Source organism: Trachymyrmex cornetzi, unplaced genomic scaffold (genome assembly GCF_001594075.2).
Source record: "Trachymyrmex cornetzi isolate Tcor2-1 unplaced genomic scaffold, Tcor1.1 scaffold1388, whole genome shotgun sequence".
Classification (NCBI taxonomy): domain Eukaryota; kingdom Metazoa; phylum Arthropoda; class Insecta; order Hymenoptera; family Formicidae; genus Trachymyrmex; species Trachymyrmex cornetzi.
Genome location: NW_017295969.1, coordinates 48,032 through 71,890, shown reverse-complemented (window position 1 = coordinate 71,890; position 23,859 = coordinate 48,032). Strand labels below are relative to the sequence as shown.

The 23,859-nt window shown below is 26.9% G+C and overlaps 4 protein-coding genes across 4 annotated transcripts in view; all 4 read right to left on the bottom strand.

The window, feature by feature from the left end:
* LOC108771064 (uncharacterized) overlaps positions 1-307 on the bottom strand; it is a 1,270-nt gene extending 963 nt beyond the window's left edge. Inside the window, exon 1 of the mRNA XM_018522958.1 lies at positions 236-307. Within this exon, the coding sequence (XP_018378460.1) occupies positions 236-307 (72 nt within the window). The remainder of the gene's footprint in view (positions 1-235) is intronic.
* Positions 308-2,942: 2,635 nt separating this feature from the next.
* LOC108771063 (uncharacterized) lies at positions 2,943-3,544 on the bottom strand. Its single transcript, XM_018522957.1, has 3 exons — positions 3,420-3,544; positions 3,081-3,213; positions 2,943-2,993 (listed from the first exon to the last, which is right to left on the bottom strand). Exons 1-3 carry the CDS (start codon positions 3,542-3,544, stop codon positions 2,943-2,945), a joined length of 309 nt encoding a protein of 102 aa, XP_018378459.1.
* Positions 3,545-9,878: 6,334 nt separating this feature from the next.
* On the bottom strand, positions 9,879-10,695 carry LOC108771062 (uncharacterized). The gene is made up of 4 exons (XM_018522956.1): positions 10,654-10,695; positions 10,354-10,499; positions 10,003-10,135; positions 9,879-9,929 (listed from the first exon to the last, which is right to left on the bottom strand). Exons 1-4 carry the CDS (start codon positions 10,693-10,695, stop codon positions 9,879-9,881), a joined length of 372 nt encoding a protein of 123 aa, XP_018378458.1.
* A 3,710-nt stretch (positions 10,696-14,405) lies between these two features.
* LOC108771061 (uncharacterized) overlaps positions 14,406-23,859 on the bottom strand; it is a 15,799-nt gene continuing 6,345 nt past the window's right edge. The window contains exons 2-4 of the mRNA XM_018522954.1: positions 17,011-17,156; positions 14,517-14,649; positions 14,406-14,456 (exon numbers count right to left, since the gene is read on the bottom strand). Of these exons, the coding sequence (XP_018378456.1) occupies positions 14,406-14,456; positions 14,517-14,649; positions 17,011-17,156 (330 nt within the window). The remainder of the gene's footprint in view (positions 14,457-14,516; positions 14,650-17,010; positions 17,157-23,859) is intronic.

Below are 23,859 nucleotides of genomic sequence, written 5' to 3'. Positions count from 1 at the left end.
ATATATAATATATATATAAGCTAGATAAAAAAAATGTAGAAAAAATAAAGAAAAGCATTTATTAATACGTGTATTTAAAAAATATCGCTATTTCAATATAACATCACATATAATTTTAGATTTAATATACCTGAGAAAGAATAAATGTTAAAAGAATACTAGCATAGAGAACTTTATGTATGTGCGTAAAATATGATTGTTGATAGGGACATAACCCAAGCATTTTAAGAATTACTCGGTTAATCTTATAATAACGTTCCCCGATCTCATGCATTTCATACGAGAGCGCTGACACAACTGCGTCCATAGTACGAATTATTTTTCTCGAATATTTTACGAATTTCAAATGATCAATATAAGAATAGTTGCAAGGAGACATTTATGCCAATTTAATATTGAAGCAATATATGTCATTACATAGATAGAAACGAATTAGTCTGAATTACCTCAATTTATAATTCAGAGTGGTGTTTCTTAAACATATAGCTTGAATAATTTTTTGCGCAAACGCAATCATGACTTCTATTTCTTAGTATAGTGTAAAGGGTTTCAGATTGTTTAGAGACGACATAAGATGCCTTTCTCATCCCGCATTGAATTACCTACAAAGTGCATTGCGAATCATGTAAGTCAAACTTTGCTATATACATTTTTTAAAAAGTATAAAAAATATATTCATCTAAAAATTATAAAATATACATACATATACTGCATATATAATATATATACATATATAATATATATATACACATATATTTTATGAGAGGGCCCCTTTTGTCTACAAATTGATTACTTACAGCACCTTTTGCCTACATTTCATTTGCCTACAAATAGATTGCCTACAGCTCGATTGCCTACATGCACTTTTGCACACAAATAAAAATTTTAGAAACGAAGTTACTTTTGCCTACATGTACTATTGCCTACAAGTATCATTGCCTACAGCTCTATTGTCTACATGCACTTTTGCGCACAAATAAAATTTTTAGAAGTAGAGTTACTTTTGCTTACACGTATTTTTTTGCCTACACCTCGATTGCCTACATGTATTTTTGTCTACAGTTCGATTGTCTACAAGCACTTTGGCGCACAAATATATAATTAAATAACTTTAAGTAAGAAAATAATTTATATTTTTAGAAAATCTGTCATGTGAACAGTGGGGTGTCAGCGTAGGCAGTGTCCGCTTGAAATATTTTTCCAAAAAAATCTAATCTTAACCAAACCATTTGTTGATGTGAGGTAGTGGAAGATTATGAGCTGTAGGCAATAATGTATGTAGGCAATCGAGCTGTGGGCAATAATACATGTAGGCAAAAGTAACTCTGTTTCTAAAATTTTTATTTGTGCGCAAAAGTAAATGTAGACAATAACACATGTAGGCAATCAATTTGTAGGCAAACGAGGCCCTCCCATATTTTATATCTAACACATATTTAAATATATAAACATATATTTAAATATACGTATGTACGTATGTATACAGGGTGTCCCACAATTTTTGCCAAGCGCTTTTGTGTTGATAGAGCGGACTAAACTGAGTCGAAAAGTCCTCTATCATTTTGCAATTTTCGCAATGGTTAACAAGATATTAATTACTAAAAATTGCCGAATATTGGACTTCAATAATTTTTTACTCAAATACTATCAAATACTTTACAAAAAAAAACAAGATACAAAAATTGTTTCTTTTTTTTCATAGAGCTCTAAGAATTTTTTCAGAATTTTTTATTAACTTTTTAGTACTGCATTTTCTAATTGGCAACTATTTTTACCAACATGACAAAATACGGTATTTAAAAATTCTGAAAAAATTATTAGAGCTCTATGAAAAGAAAATAAACAATTTTTGGCTCTTGCTTTTTCTGTAAAGTTGATGGTATTTGAGTAAAACATTATTGAAGATCAATATTTAGTAATTTTTAGTAATTAATATCTCGTTAACCATTGCGAAAATTGCAAAATGATAGAAGACTTTTCGACTTATTGTTAGTCCACTCTATCTACACAAAAGCGCTTGGCAAAAAATTGCGGGACCTTGTATAAATATCTCGTTTTTAACGTAAAATTTACATTAAATGACTAACATGAAACATGGAAGCGGTTTATTCCAATTATGAATGAACTATTAAACAATAATTTAAAGTGATTTTTTTAAATTTGTTACTCAGAAAATGTGACAATCATTAAAATATGCAATTGATTGGACATACAATTGACTAAGTGTGTAGTTTAATATTTTTATCATCAATAATCGTATATTCCTTTTCTAATTCACGCGTTTTTATAATAGAAGCTGATTAAGTAGCAATATTGAAAATAGTTTGGAGTCTGTATGTAATTAGAAACATGTAAAGTTATTAAACTTTGTCAAACTTCGAAGTGGAGTCATCATTCCGGAACTGTATTTCATCAACGTAAGTTTCGGTTCGTGGTTAAGAAAAGACTGATGAATTGTTCGATACATTGTAAAATATACTCGCTACTGCGTATGTGTGACAAAAATAAAGAAAGTGAAGATGTAGAATAATATTATGTCACAAATTTGCGAGATTTGGTCCATTAAGATGTAGAAGTGGTTTCCAAAGATGGTTGCGATGATTATCGGACGATAATTATCGTCCTATTCGCCATATTGCATTGCGTCATTTTAAAAAGTCTGAATTTTATATATAATATATATAATATATATATGTATATTAATTAATCTATAATTAATTATGTTGATAAACTTGATCACACAGTACGTTTTCTTCTTTAGAGTATTATTTATGTTAGCTGTTAATAGTTGTTTTGAATAAAAAATCACAAACAAACTCAGTATATGACATTTTCAATAAAATTTTCAATAAATGTATTTTATATCTCTCAACTAACTTATTATATTTTACTAATTTGACAAAAAAATGCCTAATTAAAAATAAATTTTCTTTCATAATAGTTTAGTGCGTAGAATAAATCACTGTAAAGTAAGATGCTGCCATACTCACAAGCTGAAAAACGAATATTCTGTACATTATATGTATACACATTACAACTTGATCTTTTTTTATCAGTAGTTAAAAAAATTTTAATCTTACCGAAGCGAATCCTTCCAAAGATGCGACATATATTCTACCACATATAAAAATAGTATTTATTGTTCCCCTTTGCATTATAAATAATAATAATTTTTGAGTATGCAAAGGTGCTGCATACCATAGTCCATTATAGCTATAAATTGATTTACATAAAATCAATTTGAAATAATGAAAAGAAAAAAATATTTTTAATTTAATTAGTGTTAAATTAACTAATGTATATTAAGTAGAATATCGAAACATAACAATACTTATCAAAAAGCCAAATCTAAATAATAAATCTGCATGACAATCTATATAAATGTAAAATAGTTTCAATATGATGAAGAAATATGATACCTTGCTTTGAAAAAATGTAATCCATGATTTATTAATTCTTGTCCAGCATAATTAAGAACAAACATATAATTCAAATGACCAATTATGACTATAGTAGTAACAGTTATTGCACGAATATCATTCATGAGTGTCATAAGTTGAAAAGACTACGATAAAAGATCAATTATTACGCAATTAATAATTAACTATAGAAAGAAAGTAAAGTTATTAACTTGGAAAAGGTTGATACTTAAAGAGCAGACGCCCACTATGATCAGAATAGCGAGTAACGTTGTATAAGTGGAAATCACAAAATCAGTATATCTTTAAGAAGGAACTGAATATTGGAACTAATACATATATATTATCGATATAATTAAGGTGAGATAATAATGAAGATGAGATAATAAACATTTACGAGAACTGTTACACTATCATACAAATATATGTAAATTATATATTTAACATTGGAAAGAGCTGATTCTATCTAATCGATTGATTCTATATATGTATAATGTGACAAAAACGTTATGTCGTTATTAATGTAACAAATGTTTAATTTACTTATTTACTATTTTACTAGAAAATAATTAATTTTAATCAGTTCAATATTCAAAGCGTGTGATTTGATATATTAATAAAGTAAAATATAATAAGATATAATTAATTTAATATTGAAAATGCAGTAAAGATATTTTCAGAAACAGTAAATTACATTTAATGGATAAAAACTCGAAAAATAGAATACTATGGAAATTAAATCTATAGAAAGTGTTATAATGAAAATACAAAGATACTGACTGGATAGCTCTTTGATGTATAACAACTGCATGTACAATTTTTTTATTAAGTAGATACTTCCTTCTAGGACTAGAAACCATTAATATACATTTCTCGATCGCATTCTCTATTCGATAACTGTATAAATCTATTTAAATATAATCTATTTAAATATTAAATTAAAACAAGTCTTTAAGGAAAGGAAAGTGCATTTCACATTACCTTGCGATTTTTAACAATGCACATCCGTGCATTATATACGTTACAAATATCACACCAATACCGCACAATATATTCATTGTTATGTAACCGGTTAGTATCTCGTGTAATATTAAATAGTGACCACATCTCTCCTGGTTAACAAAGTACTCCGCGAGGACCAAAAGTTGAAACGGCCGTGATTCATTTAATGGTAGTACAACATTAAGGATTAGTGGTAATAAATCAAAAAATATACTAAGGAATATAGATATATAGCAATACACTAAAAAATATTAAATTCTATTTAATTTAAATTAAGCACATAATTAAAAAAAATATATTTAAGATGTATTAAGGTGGTTTTTTTAGTAAGGTGCCGAAAATTTGAGGTGCCTCACCAGGATTCATTCAACATTACAAATATCTGCATATTTTGGATAATATTAAAACTATGTGTATATCTTAATAAAATAATATGCAACATACGATAGTAAATCAAGAGCTGCATCTTCATCGAACGAAAACAAGATAAGATTATGTTTACTTTTCGAGATTAAATTTATATGCAAGTTTATGCACGTAAATATCTTTCCAGAATGACCGTTGACCTATTACTTTTTTGTGATTATTAAAACCGTAATTTTTAAAACTATTATATTATATTATATACTCGTTGTTTAGAAAAGTCTATGGTAAGATTTGTGTGCAATTAGTTAAAGAAGCGTCTGTGAGCCTTATCTGTCACCAAGTTATACGTGAAAGGTTACATTTTTAACATTTTGTTTTTCTGTTTTATCTTATCGTTAACGTGCCGCAGAATTTTGCACACGTCAATTTCAAAACTTCAACTTCATTACACAAAAAAATTAAACATTTCTATGATAACTTGATTTAAAAAACCACCTTAAAAATATTTTTTATTTCATAATTAATAAAAATAAAGGAAATAACATTGCGTCAACATATAATATGAATACATCATGATTATTTATATTCTTACCCATCGTAGCTATTGTAAATAATCTCACGTTGCAAGCATATTTTTCTATAATATCAATTTCCAATTTATCTTGTAACGAATTCCAGTCATTTCGTATTTGCTCAAATAGTATCTTCATCTATTCATTAGATAACTATTTTTAATTGCCAATATTAAGGATATAATTTACTTTATAAATATTACAATAAAACATTCGAATATACAATTTATCTTATTGAACTTACATCATCTGTTTGAATAATAAAAACCAAATATTTTATTGTGACAAAAGTAATAGGAAAGAAAAATGAGAAAATCTTGAGAAGAAGGTCTATACTGTATTGCTTCGTAACGAATACCAGCAACTAGAAACAACATTTACAATATTTATATATATATATATATTGATTATAATTTGTACGCAGCATGTGTTTCAATGTCCCATATATAATGATCTACGATTTTCATTACCACATAAAAGAAACAACAAGATTAGTTAGATTTGAAAAATTATAAAAAAAGCTAAAATATTATTAATAAAATATTATCATGCATTATATAAAAAAAGATAAAACGACTATAATAAAAAAGATACACATAAAAACATTTATTAATGTACGTGTTAAAAAATGTTACTTTGTAATGAATTACCTTCACAAAAATTCTTTAAATATAGCTCACAATATACCTGAACAAGAAGAGATGTTAAAAGAATACCAGCAAAGAACACTTTGTGTAGCCATGTGAGATATGTCTGTTGATAAGGCCATAATCCAAGGGTTTTAAGTATAATTCGATAGATCTTGTAGTTGCGTTGTAGGAGCGCAAGCGTCTTGTACGAGGACTGCGACATTATGTGAAAAAGGTCTCTTCTAATTGTTGGATTATTTTATTCAAAATTCGTAGAATTTTAAATGACGTATGCATTCACGATAATAGTTATAGAGTAAAAGAGTCGATTATATTTTTTCAATAGCGAGAATGTTCATGACATAAGCAAATACAAATTGCACTGAATTATCTCAATTTGTAATTGAGGGTGATGTTTCTTTAGTATATAGGCTGAATAATATTCTTGCGCAAACGCAGTAACATCTTTTTCTTCTTAGCAATAGAAAAAACTTCAGTTTCTTTCGGGATATTACAGCATGTATTTCTCTTGCATCAAACTATAGAAGAACAAAAGTAACAACCATAGAACAAGAGTATAAATTACACGTATGCATATTCGTTCCTAACTATATATAGTCTATCACTATCGCTTTTCCTTAAACATTTTTAAAGAAATTTATACATTAAAACGTTAGCATCAAAATCTTCAGACGATGACATCAAAATTCATTCGATTTTCTTATGTGTTTCATATAATGTATTAAAATAAAAGCTTATTGAAAAATGCTTGTATTTAAAAATATATTTCTGTTCGACTCAATCTTTTACATGCTTTATTCAATATAAAAAAATATATAATATATCCTTTGATAGGATTTCATTCGAAAAAATAATTATTATCATTACATTTTCATTTTTTGTAATTTTTAGTATCTTGGTACATATTTAGTACATTAGAGAATGTGCTCTGTAATAAAAAATTAAATATGGCGTTAGTTTCTTTTTATTCGTTAAATGACGTTAATCACAAAATAAAAAAATTTATATAAAAATATTAAGCGGCTCAAAAGATATAAATCATACAATTAAAATAGAGCTACAAACCATACAAAAAAATAACAAATAATAGCTATTAACCTTAACACAAAAACGTTTCGATCTGGTACAAGGTCATATTTATTGCTTACAAAATTGAAAATTATAAAATTAATTGTCGAACCCTAATTAATGTACGCCAAAATATGTTGGGTGCTGTCTGTCCTTTATACAGATAATTGTGTCACATCTCGACGTTTCCGTCATTTTAGATTGCAGTCTGCTTATTATATATTAGTCAATAATCTATGTGTGGAGTGGATGCGCAAGTCTATCGAGAATGATATATACGAATAACATAATATGTATAAATCATATAGATATCTATTCCCAATTCGCTGATCTCCATTATATGTAGCTATTATACACACTATTACACATACAATATTGTTATAAAAAAAATTTATATTATATTAATATAAATTTAATTTAAGTAAAAATAAAAATAAAATTACACAGTTAATTATAAACAAAAATTATAAGTAAGATCGATTCATTGATTTTATCATCTAATCGCATTGTGATGTCCGTATATACATATACACATTCATTCGCTACGTTCGACGAAGGATTATGCCCAGTTTGGGCCCCGTCTGAACAGCATTGAGACCTAACTAGGATTGTAGAGCATAAAAAAAGGATTAAAAAGTTCCATATGCACAATTTTGTAAAATGAGTCCCTGGAGTGCTACAGCTGTTTAAAGTTCGCTATTATGACTATGTATTGTGTACTATGTAGGACTAGTTTTATTCGATTTCTCGAATCATCTAGTATTTGGAATATGTCCAATCTTGACGAAAACAACTAAAACCTTTTTTGGACCTCAAATGAATAGTTATAAGTGATATATATATATTAATCGATAAAGAGGGGAGAAAGACACTCAAAGTATGAAACAAAAGGTTTTAATTGATTTGATAAAAAGGCTGCGAATCAGTATTTTTAACTGTAACGTTTCCATCTCTTGTTTCAGTACGTTTTCTTTTATGTATAATGGCACCAACAGGCATGATATATATATTTAAATGTGTTGAGTGGGGCTTTTGTGGAACTACTAGGCTCTTGTTCCAAGAAATCTAGCACTTCCCCAGCCAACAAATGTTTGCGCGACTAGTTTTTTAAATATTTTCCTCATTGCCCAGTGGATCTCATCGCGACCAGTAGCTGCTTCGTGGTGACCCCGTACCAAAGGCTGGTTAACCCTGATTGGTACATTCGCCGCTTGTCCATCTTCCCCTCACTCCCTTTCCCCAGGGCGAACTTCAGGGGCATCGCCGTCATTACAAGCAAATCCGAATTTCTGTGACATGACGGCATGAATCGCGACTTAGCCGGATTAATACCAAATACATTTTGGACATTACTTCAATGTTTTTGGTACAATCCGTTACCGTCGTCATCGCGGGGGGTGCCCTGGACGCAGAGAAATTAGATAAAACTAGTGGTACATAGTCATAATAATGAATTTTGGATAGTTCTATCACTCAAGAAACTTCTTTTATAAAATTGGGCTTATGGAATTTTTGATTCTCTTTTGATACCTTAAAATTTTAGGCATGTCTCAAAGTTGTTCATCCGCGGTCCAAATTCCCCTATAAAACTGAGCATAGTTCTTTTTAATATATGTATGTAAACAAATTAAATTGTTAAATAAATTAACTCGATTGTATAATAATTATCTCCCTGTTTCAAATTAGAAGATTTTATTATAAAAACAATATGTAATTACTCCAAATGTATAGAAAATTAACTTATTTTTTAATTTAATATTCAAAAGAGTAAAAGAATTTTAAAATAAAACCAACTTTTAAAAATAAATTCATGATATAAATATTACTAATTACTATTAAAAAAAATTTTTAATTTTATAAATTTGTTTCATATATTAAATTCTCAAATTTGTTTTTACATTCAAATGATAGGAAATGAATTTTACTATAATAATGCGTTATTGTTGAGAACGATAATACATATTTATTAAATTTCAATGTCACATGATTATTAAACGCAACGATATCATCTTTATCTCGAATGAATCAGACGGAATAAAATGTCGTGTGTTCCTGCATCATAGTTTTACAAAATTAACGGGGTTGATTAATATATTAACAAAATAGAACTGAATGTACTAATTAATAATTTATTAGGATGTGTGCTTAATTAATTAACAATAGTGAGGAAAACGGAAACAAAATATCAATTTCAATAGAATTTCTTGTATTGCATTATATTTATTTTATTTCACATTGAGAGGCGTATAGATACTACGACACAAATTAATAATAAATCATGCAAATTTATTTCAAATAGAAAGCTCTAAATACAGAATAAAAAATGTGTTTTGTAAATTTATCCTAATTCATATCAATATGAAGAATTTGATTATGTTTTACGTATCTTATTTAATACCTTTAAAAGTTATATTAAAATATACATATCACTAAAATTATGAAAATTTATAATAACTCATTTTCTTTCTTCTCAAAGTTCTTACAGAACTATATAACAAAGTAAATTTTATGACAAACAAGCTATTCAAACTTATATATATGTGTTTATTTATCTATTCAATTATATATGCATTCATCTATATTCAACGATGTTGTTAAACTTGATTAGATAGTGTATTCTTTTCTAGAGTATTATCTTTGTTAGCGATTAAAAAAGAATTATAAACGAACTTTTCGCGCATGTAATACTTTTTATATAATTTTTAATCAATATATTTTAAACATTTCAACTAACTTATTTTATTTTATTAATTTGATAAAGATCTGACTAAAATTAATAATAAATTTTTTTTTCAAATTTGTTATTGGGTAGAATAAATCACTGTAAAATAAGATACTGCCGTACTTGTAAGCTGGAAAGTGAATATTGTACTTTATATAAATATTACATTTTATTTTTATTGTTAAAAAAATTTTTAATTTTACCGAAGCAAATCCTTCCAAAGATGCAACAAATATTCTACCACATACAAAAACAGTATTTATTGTTCCCCTTTGCATTATAAATAATAATAATTTTTGGGTATGCAAAGGTGCTGCATACCATAGTCCATTATAGCTATAAATTAATTTAAATAAAATCAATTTAAAATAAGAAAATAATGAAAAGATAAAAATATTTTTGTTAAGTAATGTTAAATTAACTATATGTTAGGAAAAATATTGAAATAAAAAGAGTGTACAGTATCCGTTAAACCACCAGTCTAATAAATCTATATCATAATTTTTATGTAAAGAAATAATAATTTCAAAATGTTGTAAAAATACAATACCCACCTTGCTTTAAAGAAATGTAATCCATGATTCGTTAATTCTTGTCCACCATAATTAAGAACAAACATATAAATCAAATGATAAATTATGATTATAGTAGCAATAGTTATTACACGAATATCGCTTGTGAATTTTACAAGTTGAAAAAACTACGATAAAACATCAATTATTAAGCAATTAATAATTAACTCAAAAAAGAAAAAATTATTTACTTGAAAAAGGTTGATACTTAAGGAGCTGATACCAATTACAATCAGAATAGTAAATAATGTCGTATAAGTGGAAATCACAATGTCAGTATACCTTTAAGGAGGAGCTGAATATTGGAACAAGATAGATGTACATTATCGTTATAATTAACGCGAAATAACACATCTATTTATAAAAGCTATTATATACTATAATATAAACATATTTACTGGCGATAACCGTCTGACTCTATAAAAACGTTATGTCTGTAATATCAAAATATCTCAGATAGCAAAATGTTAGCAGTCTGTGAGCAGATTGTCAACAAATTCAGATTCTATTATAAATCCATAGTCACTTAGGTCGTTTTAAACTCAGGATCTGTCAACAAAGTCTGCTGATATGAAATGTCAGTAGATTGGTGGCAGAAACCGAGCATTTGCGCGCGAGAACAATTTGATGACAGAATGATAACAGAAATCAAGCAGGAATTGCAAATTCTGCTTAGTTTCTGTCACCAATCAGCTGGCAATAGCATGCTAACAGATTTTATCATATTTCTGACGGCAGTTTGCCGATATCGTCAGATATTATTTTGTGTGAAATTGAAAACTACTCGAGATACAGAAGAAAAAAAGACATCGTTAGTTTCTTCTCTTTGTGTGTCGATCGCTGCATTTATATATATTCCGTACATATCATTTCTTAAGATATTGTATGCCGTCTTCCATCACGAAGCATATATTAAAAACGGTCATTATACTGTATATATTTAATTGTTGAATATGCTTAAATGTGTTTAATCAATTCCATATTTAAATTATGCTAAATGCGATATATCAATAAAGCAAAATATATTAATAAAATTTAATATATGTACTAATAAAATTTAATATTAAATGTGCTGTAAAGATAATTTCAGAATTAATCAGTTATTTTTAATGCATAAACTCTTTCGAAAAACAGAATTCTGTGGAAATAAATTGCAGAAAGTTATAATAAAGTTATAAAAGTTTATATCTTTTTAGATACTGATTCGACGAAAACAAATTTACAGAAAGTTATAATAAAAATATAAAGATACTGACTCGATGGCTCTTCGATGCATGACAACCGCATGTATAATCTTTTGCGAAAGGAGATATTTTCTTTTAGGACTAGGAACCATTAATATATTTCTCTCTATCGCATTCTCTATTCGAAAACTGTATAAATCTACTTAAGTATATTTTAATTAAAATAAGTGTTTAAGAAAAACAAATACGTTTCACATTACCTTGCGATTTTAAACAATGCACATGCGTGCATGACGTACATCATGATTATCACACAAATGCCCCATAATGCAGTTACTGCTATGTAAGCGGTTAGCATCTCGTGTAATAATAGATAATGAATATATCTCTCCTGATTGACAAAGTACTCCGTAAGGATCACAAGATGAAACGGCTGCGATTCATTTAATGGTAGTATAACATTAAAGATTAACGGCAACAACTCAAGTAATCCACAAAGGAATATAGATATATAACAATACGCTGAGAAATATTAAATTTAATTCGAATTAAATTAGGCAAATAATTAAAAAAAATTATTCACGATGTATTAAAAATATTATTTATTTCATTAATAAAAATGAATAAATAATATTGCGTCATCGTACAATATAAATATACTATGAAATACTCATATTCTTACCTAACATAACTATTGTAAATAATCTCGTGTTGCAAGCATATTTTTCTATAATATCAATTTCCAATTTATCTTTCAACAAATTCCAATCATTTTGAATTTGCTCCAATAGTATTTTCAACTATTTAGTAGATAGCGATTTTTACTTGCTCATATTTAAAATACAATTTACTTTATAAATGTTGCTATAAAGCATTTGAATGAAAAATTTATCTTATTCAACTTACATCGTCTGCTTGAATGATGAAAATGATATATTTTATTACGATGAAAGTAAAAGGAATGAAAAATGAGAAAACCTTGAACAGAAGATTCACACTGTATTGGTTCGTAATGAATATCAGCAACTAGAAATAACATTTGAAATATGTATTGATTATAATTTTTACGTATCATATAGTTTTTACGTCGAAATATGTCTTTAACATGATGATATTTATTTTGTTATTATATATAAGAGAGAAAATTGTTTACATTTAATAGATTATACAAAAGACACTACAATATTATTAATAAAATATAAATATAATACATGACAATATTTTATATTGTCGTGTATTATATTTATATTTTATTAATAATATTGTAGTGTCTTTTGTATAATCTTATATGCATAAGTTACAAGAAAAAATGAGGAACCTTTAATAAAAAAACGAAAATATAAATATTTTTATTAATGTGCGTAATAAAAATGTCACTGATTAATTATCGTCATAAAATTTTATATGTAACTCAACACACCTGAACAAGAAGAAATGTCAAAAGAATACCAGTAAATAATACTTTGTGTAGCCATGTGAGGTATGTTTGTTCATAAGGCCACAAGCCAAGTGTTTTAAGTATAATTTGATAGATCTTGTAATAGCGCTCTTGGAGCGCACACGTCTTGTATTGCGACATTATAAAAAGGGTCTCTCCAGGTCTCTCTTCTAATTGTCGATTTATTCTATTGAAAATTCTATGAATTTTAAATGACGTATTTTAAGTATCGTGTAAAGAAGTCGATTATATTTTTTCAATAGAGCGAGATATTCATGATATAGGCAAATGCAAATTGGACTGAATTATCTCAATTTGTAATTGAGAGTGATGTTTATTTAATGTGTAGGCTGAATAATATGATTGCACAAACGCAATAACATTTTTTTCTTCTTGGTAATGGAAAGAGCTTCAGTTTTTTTCGAGATGTTATAGCATATCTTTCTCATCTTGCATCAAACTATAGAACGCAGAAAAGTAAATCAAATGTACAGCACATTCGTTCACTATATCTAGTCTACAATCGTTAATTTTTTATTACAAATTTTTTAAGAAATTGTAGAGACAATACTAAGCTCAAAATTTTAATTTATGATAAAAAAACTCATTCTACTCTCCTATAACGTATCAAAATAAATTGTATACATATAGGTAATTATAACTATGATAGGCTGATAGCAAAGTATGAAACATTTTTAGTGTGCATATTTGATTTAAAAAAATAATAAAATATAACAAAAAACATAATTATATTTATAAATTCTTTTTATTGAAAAATTAATCTTCTTAATAAATTTATCATCGACTAGACTAAAATAATTTAGTATTACATTCCATACATGCGTTTCTTTTTCGTACGCTACTGTTTATTTAATTTACTTCATTTTTTGTCCTACGCAATATATGCAATATATACGAAATATATGCAGAGCATCATGTTCTAATAATAATTATTTAAAATATTTAAGCACTGTCAAACTTATCACAAAATACTAGTATTCCATATCCCTTCCTTTTCATATATATGCATAGTGACAAATATACTTTGTAGGTGGTGCATCGAACAATACATCAGCTTATTTATCTTATCTACTATGTTAACTAAATCTGATCAAAAAACGATAAATTCACTACGCTGATTGTAAGTTTCAATATTTTGTTATATATCTATGTTTTTTAGATCTATGCTATTCGTATTATAATTTAAATATAAATTTTTTATTCTTTAAAATTATTGATTAGTTTGGATTCCATAAGTAAAAAATAGTAGTACAAAAAACATATATTTAATACACCAATTTCTAATTACTTAAGTATCTGCTTAACACAAATTTACATTATATTATGTTATATTTATTTGTCACTTTAATAAAAATTTGTCCAATTAATAAAATAAATTTTATGTCTTGTTTCTATCGTGTAGAATAAATCAATGTAAAGTAGGATACTGTTGCATTTGCAAGCTAAAATTAAATAAACATTAAAATTTAAATTTGTTGTTGTTAAAGAAGTCTTAATTTTACCGTAGCAAAACCTTCTAAAGATGCAACAAATACACCGCCACATGTTAAACTGACGTTTGTTGTTCCCTTTTGCATTATAAATAATAATAATTTTTGGGTACGTAACGGCGCTGCATACCATAGTCCATTATAGCTGCAATTTTTCCAACATTAAAAATAAAATTGATTATAAAGTAATAAAAAGACATTTTTGTGACATAATTACACTAAATTATCTGTGTATTTGAAAATATCGCTAATAATAGAATTTATATGTATAATAATAATCAATTTAAAATAACTCTAAAGACACATATATATAGATATATGCATACACAATTTCCCAATATTTGTCCCAAAAGTACCCGACCTTTACATATATTCTTGGGCGTCCTCTCTTTCTTTATAGTGGAAAATAGGCATTCAATATTTACGCACTGTTAGAAATGTTCTTAAATTTCATTAACTTTTAATGTACATTGGTGAATGAAGTTTAATTTCTCTGTAACTGAAAGGACTATTAATGCACGTGTTAATGAGAGATTTAAGTTTACAGTAACTGAAAAATTAAGTGTAATGAAATTTAATATACTTTTTATTTACGGATATAAATGACATTTAATTAATCGTAATTGAAATAACTATTAATGTACACATATTAATGAAATTTAATGTACTTTTATAGTACATTTACGAATATTAATAATATTTTAATTAAGCCTAATATTATTAACGCTTAACGTTTAATACGTTTACGTTTCTTACATGTCATTAACGTAAATTACTTTTCAGTTACAGTTATCTTGTACTTTTCATTAACGTGTAAATTAATTTCTATAATAATGTGTTCATTAATTTCAATACACACATTTAAGACTACTGTAATTTAGTTTTTATTTACATCATTCATTACATTTAATTTCGTGCATAACCACATGCTTCCTTTACATGTTAATTAAAATTCATTGAGAAATTTCTAACAGTGCGGGAGACCTGGAGGAGTATCTCCATCAATAAGCAGCACGATTCAAGCAGTTCAGTCGGTAACGGTACGCAGTTGTGAGCGTTGAAAACTCTGAGCGTCGCATTTCTCAATGATCGCTTTTCACAATGATTTAGGATTTTTTGACTAAACACGGTATTGTCTATTTTCGCCAACCCCTGTACAATCCAGATATATTCCGTGTGATATCTGATTATTTCCTAAGTCTTAAAAATCTTGAATCAGATGAGATGAATGACCAGGTGCATTATATGAAATGCGACGCTCGGATTTTCGATGCTCACACAACTGTGCATTGTTGTTGAACAGCTGTTGAGTCGTGCCATTTGGTAGGAGTATTCCTCAAGGTCTCTCTTCAATACTAAATGCTTGTTTTTCATAATAGGATATCCAAGGATAAAGATATCGAATTCTTTTGGGACAGACCTGGTATAATGAATATAGTTTATACAATATAGTTTTTAAATATAAGGGTGTATCAAATGTCTGAAAACGGTTAAATCTCTCGAAAGCAAAGCATTTAAAAAAAAAATGTTTCAGACAAAAGTTGTAGAGTTTAAAAAGATCTATTCATTGATTACATCCGCTTGACTTTGGCGTCGCCAAGGTCAAGTCAAGGTCAAACTGATTTCTTTAAATAGAATACCCCATTTTTAATGTCAGAATCTAATAGCTAGAGCTTTTCAAAACACTATAATAAAGTTATTTTTTATTAAGTACTTTTCCAATTATAAGGCTTGAAAGTTACAATACCGCCGGCATTAACATTACACAAGGTATCCGACTAATGACTAAAACTTTTTGAATGTTGTTCAGGATCATGTCCTGGAAAGATCAAAATCATTGGAGATTGTACCTCTTATTTTCATTTTTACGTAAAAATAAATTCTTACACTGTTAAATCTATAGTGTTAAATTTAATCTAATATGAGTCGCCACTGCTCCTACTAAATATATCATTATTTTTTACTAAAATGATAATTAAATTTGACACTATATAATGTTAAATTGATACTGTATAGTCAAATATAACCTATAAAATTTAACAGTGTAGTACAAAAATGAAAATAACAATCTCCTACAATGATCTTGATATTAACAAATGTTATCCAGGATATGATCCTGAACAATATTTGAGAGGTTTTAGCCGTCGGTTGGACACCTCGCGTAATGCTAATACTGGCGGTACTGTAACTTTCAAGCCTTATTATAACTAGAAAAGCTCTTAATGAAAAATAATTTTATTATAGTGTTTTGAAAAGCTCTTGACACTAGCTATTAGATTCTGACATAAAAATAGAGTGTTCCATTTAAAAAAATCAATTTGACCTTGACCTGATCTTGACGACACCACCCAAGCGGATATGATCAGTGACTAGATCTTTTTAAACCCTACAACTTTCGTCTGAAACATTTTTCTCAAAAATGCTTTGTTTTCGAGATATTCGATCGTTTCTAGACTTTTGATACACTCTCTGTAGATCTAAAAGTACTGTAAGACACAATACTCACGTTGCTTTGAATAATTTTAGACCATGATTTAATAATTCTTGTCCACCGTAATTAGCAACAAACATATAATTCAAATGTAGGAATATCAATATAGCAACTGTAAATGCTTGATTAATATTTCTTGTGAATGTTATTAATTGAAGGAACTACAATATAAAGCTACGTAAAAAAACACTGAATTAACTAAAATAGGAAATGATGTATGCATTACTTACTTGAAAGAGATTGAAACTTAATGAACTGACGCCAATTATTATTAGAATAAAGAATAATACCGCAAAACTAGACGTCAAAAGTTCAGCAAACCTTTAAAAAGAGTTGTAGGTATATTGGAACTATGTATTGCGTTATATAAATATAAAGTAAGCTTCAAAATTTATTTATAATAATTGGTCTCGTTCGATCAAAACATAGGCTTCCGATATTCACTGAAATATCTATAATATACGTTACGCTTACTATAAATTTTCAGTACTGGCTGTGAATATTGAAAGGCAACCACGATATTGTGTATTCATAATATATTAAATTTTAATTATATGTTTAACGACGTTATTTGATTTTATGTTTCACAGAAATATATTGTTAAATTTAAATGTGTTATTAAAATAAATAGCAAATATTTCAGATTTATTCCATATAGAATTCTTCAATATGTTTGATTTTATATTTCAGATAATTTGTGTTTTGAACAACATTTATGCAAAAATAAAGATCGATAATATACGCTTAAAATTAAACGTACCATTTAAAAAAAATAGTCTCATAATCGATCAACTACTTTCAATAAATGAAAGATAACTTATATAAGGCAGAATACTCTATTGAAAATGTTATGGCAAAATATAAAAATACTAACTTGGTAGCTCTTTGATGCATAACAACTGCATGTACAATCCTTTGATAAAGGAAATATTCTTTTCTAGGACTAGGGATTATTAATGTACTCTTCTTGATCGCATTTTCTATTCGACAACTACATAAACTTATCTAAATATATTTTAAATATAAAACAAACATTCAAGCAAATGCATTTCACATTACCTTGCAATTTTAAATAGTGCACACGTGTGTAGAATACATGTCATAATTATCGCACTGGTACTACACAATGTTGCTGTTCCTACAGTGTATGCTAATGTCTCATGTAATAACATAACGTAAAAATATTTTTCTTGATTAACAAAGTATTCCGTGACCACGAAAAGCTGACATGGCCGTGAATCATTTAATGGTAAGATAACATCAAGAATTATGGGTAGATATTGAAATATTCCGGAAAATATTAACCCGAAATAGCAATATACTGAGAAACGTTAAATTTAATTCAATTCAAATTACAAATTATTTCGAAAAATCGTCAAAAGTTCATTAAAAATGTTTTTCACTTCATTCATAAAAAAAAGTAACATCAAGTATACTATCACAAATAGTAATGTATATTATTACCTATTAAAATTATTGTGAATAGTCTCGCGCTGCAAGCATATTTTTCTATAATATTAATTTCCAATTTATCCTTCAACGAATTCCAGTCATCTTGGATTTGCTCCAATAACTGCTTCAACTGTTCATTCCATATTTTTTCTTAACGATGGTTAAATACAATCTATACTACAAAATATTACAGCAAAACATTCCAATATATTTATCCTGTTAGACTTACATTGTCAGCCTGAATGATAAAAAGGCAATACTGTGTCGTGTTGATAAGAATAGGAAAGATGAATGAGAGAATTTGAAGAAGGAGATTCGTATTGTATTGATTTGTAATGAATGCCAGTAACTGAAAATAACATTTTAAATATACATTGGCAATAAATCATTTTTAAGTATTTTAAAAATATGTTTCACACACAAAATGTGTTTTATTTTATGCTAAAGGTCGATATAAGTTTATTTAAAATAAACAAGTTAAATGACTTTTACATTATTAATAAATAAATGCTTTACATGAAACATAAAAACAAACGAAGGGACATTGATAATAAAAAAAAAAGCAATAAAAAGTTATTATTAATTTATGTATTCAAGAAATGTTGGTAATTAATCTGTACATAAATCATGTGTTCGATGTTATACCTGAACAAGAATAAACGTCACAAGAATACTGATAAATAAAATTTTTTGAATTTGTGAAAAATATGACTGCTGATAAGGCCATAATCCAACCGCCTTAAGAATTATTCGATTAATTTTGTAATAGCGTTCTATCGCGTGCATTTCATACGGGAATTGCGACACAACTGTGGTACGGACTTTAGAATGTCGAATTATTTCTCATGAAAGCTTCTGCGAATTTTAAACGATCGATATCCTCGCGCGTTGTGAGTAATCGCAAAAAAATGCATGATTATATGTTTCTAATAGTAGAAATATGAATTCATATTACAAGCAAAATTAGCAAATTGATCTAAATGATTCTAATTTGTAATAAAAAATAATATTTCCTTAACATATAGGGTAAAGAATATTCTTGCGCAAACGCAGTCATGACTTTTTTTCTCGGCAATGGAAAAAGCTTCAGTTTTTTTTGATGATCTGTAGGATGCGTTTCTCGATTTGCATCTACAGTACAGTGCAGTCATATGTCAAACATAGAAGTATTCATTACTATATATATACGTATAGATAAAATATTTATATTACTGTTTATATTATTATTATATAGTTGCAGATTTGTAAATGAAGTGCTAGTATAGACATTTTTACAATAATAAGAAAGTTTATTTAGTTTATTTAATATATATATTAAAATAATTGTTTATTTAAGATTTTATTTATATAAAGAAATATGCAATATTGTAGTAAATATTTGATTAAAAAATAATTAAAAATTTTAATGCAATATATTATATATATTATATATTTTATATATATATATATATATATTGTATAGAATGGATTTTAATTTTGTTACAAATTGTTTTTAAAATGGATACATTATTTGTCAATATAATTTGAAATAATAATTATATAATATATATATGCATCAATATAATTACATATATGTTATATGTCTAATACATATAATATATACATGTAATATAATTATATACATATATATATATACATATACATATACTCTTTAAGATATAATTAGATACTTTTTTTAACGTAATTTTATATACGTTCATATGTTACTCACCGCAGAAATACACACACCATTCAGTCCACAGTAAACTCTTCGTGTACTTACCTGAAAATAAAGAAACAATATATTATTAATAATAAAGCTTAATAATTAATAACTATAGTTCTTTTATAAAACTATCAATAATAAAATTACGAAATGATTGGATCATACTATAAGTATACAATAAAACAAATATTTTATAATTCCTTAAATTTCTCCTACACATAAAGTATAAGTATATGTATATAAAATTTTTTATAACCTTTTTTTATTAAATTAGAAATTTGAACATTCTCCATGTTGAGTTATTCTGTCCAAAATTACCACATGTCTTCGTGATCAAATTGATAAAAAATGTCCATTACGGAATGTAGAGAGGTTCAAGTTTATCCTTGGCAGAAGTGATATTTTTTCTCAATAAATTCTTTAATTACAATGATTCAAGATGTTCATCAGTATCAATATTATTAACTGTATGTAAATTTAATTTGTCACATTATGTTTCAATTTAGGATTGTATTTCAAGACAAATAATCGACGCGTAATTCGTATGAATTAGAAATTGTAAAATTTACGCAAAAATATTATTAAGCAGCAAAAAGGATAAAGCCTTTACTTCTAAGCTTATTTGTTCTATCTGAAATATTATAACTAATAATTATATTAAAAATAAATTATTTGATAATTATATAACAGAAAAAGAACGATAATACAACATTAATAAACATTTTAATTTTTTTGCAGAAAAAGAACGATAATACAACATTAATAAACATTTTTATTTTTTTCCATTTTACATACAAACTAATAATATTGTTCCATTTTACACGCAAACTAATAATAAAAATGCATATTATATCAATTGCTTGATTCATAATACAAAAAAGAGTTTATTTATATATAATGCTTGATAATTTGTAATTACTTCGTCTATAGAAAAAGATTTCTTTCTATATAATGCGTCATGATGTTCTGTATAATATGTACATCAGTTTATATTTTCTACAATGCGTTTTAATTCATTTCATGTTACTTTACTCGCAAATGAAGAAGCACTCAATGGTCACATACTCAGTTTGTCTTTTCTAATTAACTTGTGATTCGATTTAACCTGATTATATAATAATAATATTTTTCTAGCTGTGATTAATCACTAAATTGATGGTTCTTTTTGTAGCATGCATATATGTGTGAATAACTTCTAAAGTCATCACTACGTAATCATCAGTTTAATGACTAATCATTGTTAAAAAATAAATATGCTTTTACATTTTTATCAGGTTAATTCTTACAGAAGTAGTATTCAACCCACCTTTTTCTCCTTTACTTTTTAAATATTTCTTTAACATTTAACTGGTAATATGTATACCTATATTGATACAATTTAAATTTCTGAAAATGCAGACTATCATTTTCTAGTGCTATTTTAATCATGTTTTTAGCTATAAACAAATTAAAATGAAAATACATGAATTTCTTCGAATTAATTGGGCTGCATGTAAAGTAATAAAGTTAGAAGGCTGTAAATTTAAACAAATATTAAGTATACTTTAATTGTAATGTATAATATAATAATAGTATTAATTAAAAATAGTAATTGAATTAATGTATAATTTATTTAGAATTTTTCACACGTGCTCATTTTTTATTTAAAAAATCTTGAATATATAAAAATACTGAAAGTACGATATCGTCGAATCTATAATAAGTGATGACCATTATTCTAATATTTTTAATTTATAATTTTTATCGTCTTCCAATCCAACTTGACATGTTTCAGTGATTGTTTACTTTAAATCATTTGTATAAAACATTCAATTCATTAATTCGTTATTTACTCTATATCGATTAAAAATTTATTTAAAAATTAAGTAAAATACAGAAGATATAATCGATACAATTTTAATACTAAAATAAAAACATTTATAATTTAAAGCACATAAATAATACTGGGGAAAAAAAAAATATATATACATAAGTGCTTTAATAATAAATTTTTTGTCATATTTTGTCATCACAAATATCAATTACTAAAAACCTACATCAGCATCTTCGTCTTATTTAGCGAAGAAATTGCAAGGTAAAATAAATTAAGAAATATCTGAAAAAAAAATAAAAAGAACGAATGTACTGAAAATAGTTTGAATTAGTAAATTCAGACTTGGTTTTTTATAAGACCATAAACCAAAAATTATTAGCGTAATCTGATGCAAATTATAACGTTAACAATAAAGACCATTTTGTTTAACAAATGAAATAGTTTTGTCAATAAAAGTCGAATATAAACAAAATAATAACATGATTGAAGTTTGGAGCGTTCGTGGAATGAAAATTAAAAATAACAATAGTCTTTACATCAAATGTAGGCTTCATTTTTTGTAAAATTCTGTTTTGTACGGAAAAGTTATGGTGAGATAATAACATGTAATTTAGTAATTTATTATAATGACATGATGAATTATATGTATAAAGGGTAATTATGCCAAATAGAGGACTTCCCTCCTATGACCTTGACCGTGACATATAATATATTGTCAAGGTCGTGACCCTGAGTAACCTCCAGCAGGTTTTAGCCGTCGCTCGTCCTTCGTTAAAAAGTTATTAACAAAAGAAGTTTGAAAAATAACGTATTATTTCTGTCATATATGCAATATTAAATACTATTTTACATAGATTTTGACGAAGCAACTTTCTCCCTCCTTCCCCCTTGCTTGGGGACGTACGACTTCCATGTAATTTAATTAAAAGAATAAGTCAAATGTATACAAAAGAACACTTTTAATTAACATTTGCATTATCCAACGGATACAGTTGATTCATGATTTCGAAAAAAGCATCAATTCTTTTATCGTAATCATACATTTTTTTAAATATATATTCGGCAATGTAATGCATGTAATGGTAATCGCGTATTCCATACCGAAAAATTTCGCTCGCACATATTTCCATACTCTTTTTGTGTGTGTATAATATGTGTGTGTGTGTGTGTTCGGAGTATGAACATCATTTTCTGGATCCACAAAATTAATTGAATGATTAACCGACTAATTGTAAGATTAATCGACTAAGAGAATCAAAATAAACAAAGTTTGCTTTGCGCGAAAATCATACAAAGTCATGCGCGCCTAAGCAGAGGGAAGTGGGGTGGGAGTTGCTTCGCGTAGAAATCATGCGTCTCCATGCAGGGAGAGGTGGGGCAACAGTAAAAATCTTTGTTTTATATGGTAAAAAAGAGACATCATTTTTCTTTTGTTAATAACTTTTTAACGAAGGATGAGCGACGACTAAAACCTGCTGGAGGTTACTCAAGGTTATGACCTTGACAATATATGTTAAGGTCAAGGTCATAAGGGGGGTTCCCCTATTCGGTATATTTACCGCATAAAGTGCTATACTTCCATTAAACAATATGTAGGTATTATATCCGAAACGTTTCATCGAATATGCTGCAAATCTCCAAGTGCAGTGTAAAATGACTCCAATATATGTTCGTTATTTAGTTTTTCGTGTAAAAATGACTTTATACTGGCACTTAAATGTATAAATTCATTTGTATGCAGTATAATATGTTATTTTACACAGAAAGCTAAGATAAATATATATTGATATACCGAAGTGGTAAATATGTAGATTAGGGGAGCCCCCCCCAATGACCTTGACCTTGACATATGTTGTCAAGGTCATGACCCTGAGTGACCTTGAGGAAGTTTTAA

What these genes read in the sequence shown, in the direction of transcription:
- LOC108771063 (XM_018522957.1), bottom strand. Translation starts at nt 3,544, where the DNA reads ATGAATGATATTCGTGCAATAACTGTTACTACTATAGTCATAATTGGT. An exon ending in TTACATTTTTTCAAAGCAAG is followed by an intron (nt 3,214 to 3,419) that starts GTATCATATTTC and finishes ATCAATTTATAG; the next exon opens with CTATAATGGACTATGGTATG. An exon ending in CTTTGGAAGGATTCGCTTCG is followed by an intron (nt 2,994 to 3,080) that starts GTAAGATTAAAA and finishes TTCGTTTTTCAG; the next exon opens with CTTGTGAGTATGGCAGCATC.
- LOC108771062 (XM_018522956.1), bottom strand. Translation starts at nt 10,695, where the DNA reads ATGTACATCTATCTTGTTCCAATATTCAGCTCCTCCTTAAAG. An exon ending in TATTCAGCTCCTCCTTAAAG is followed by an intron (nt 10,500 to 10,653) that starts GTATACTGACAT and finishes GTTTTATCGTAG; the next exon opens with TTTTTTCAACTTGTAAAATT. An exon ending in CTTTGGAAGGATTTGCTTCG is followed by an intron (nt 9,930 to 10,002) that starts GTAAAATTAAAA and finishes TTCACTTTCCAG; the next exon opens with CTTACAAGTACGGCAGTATC.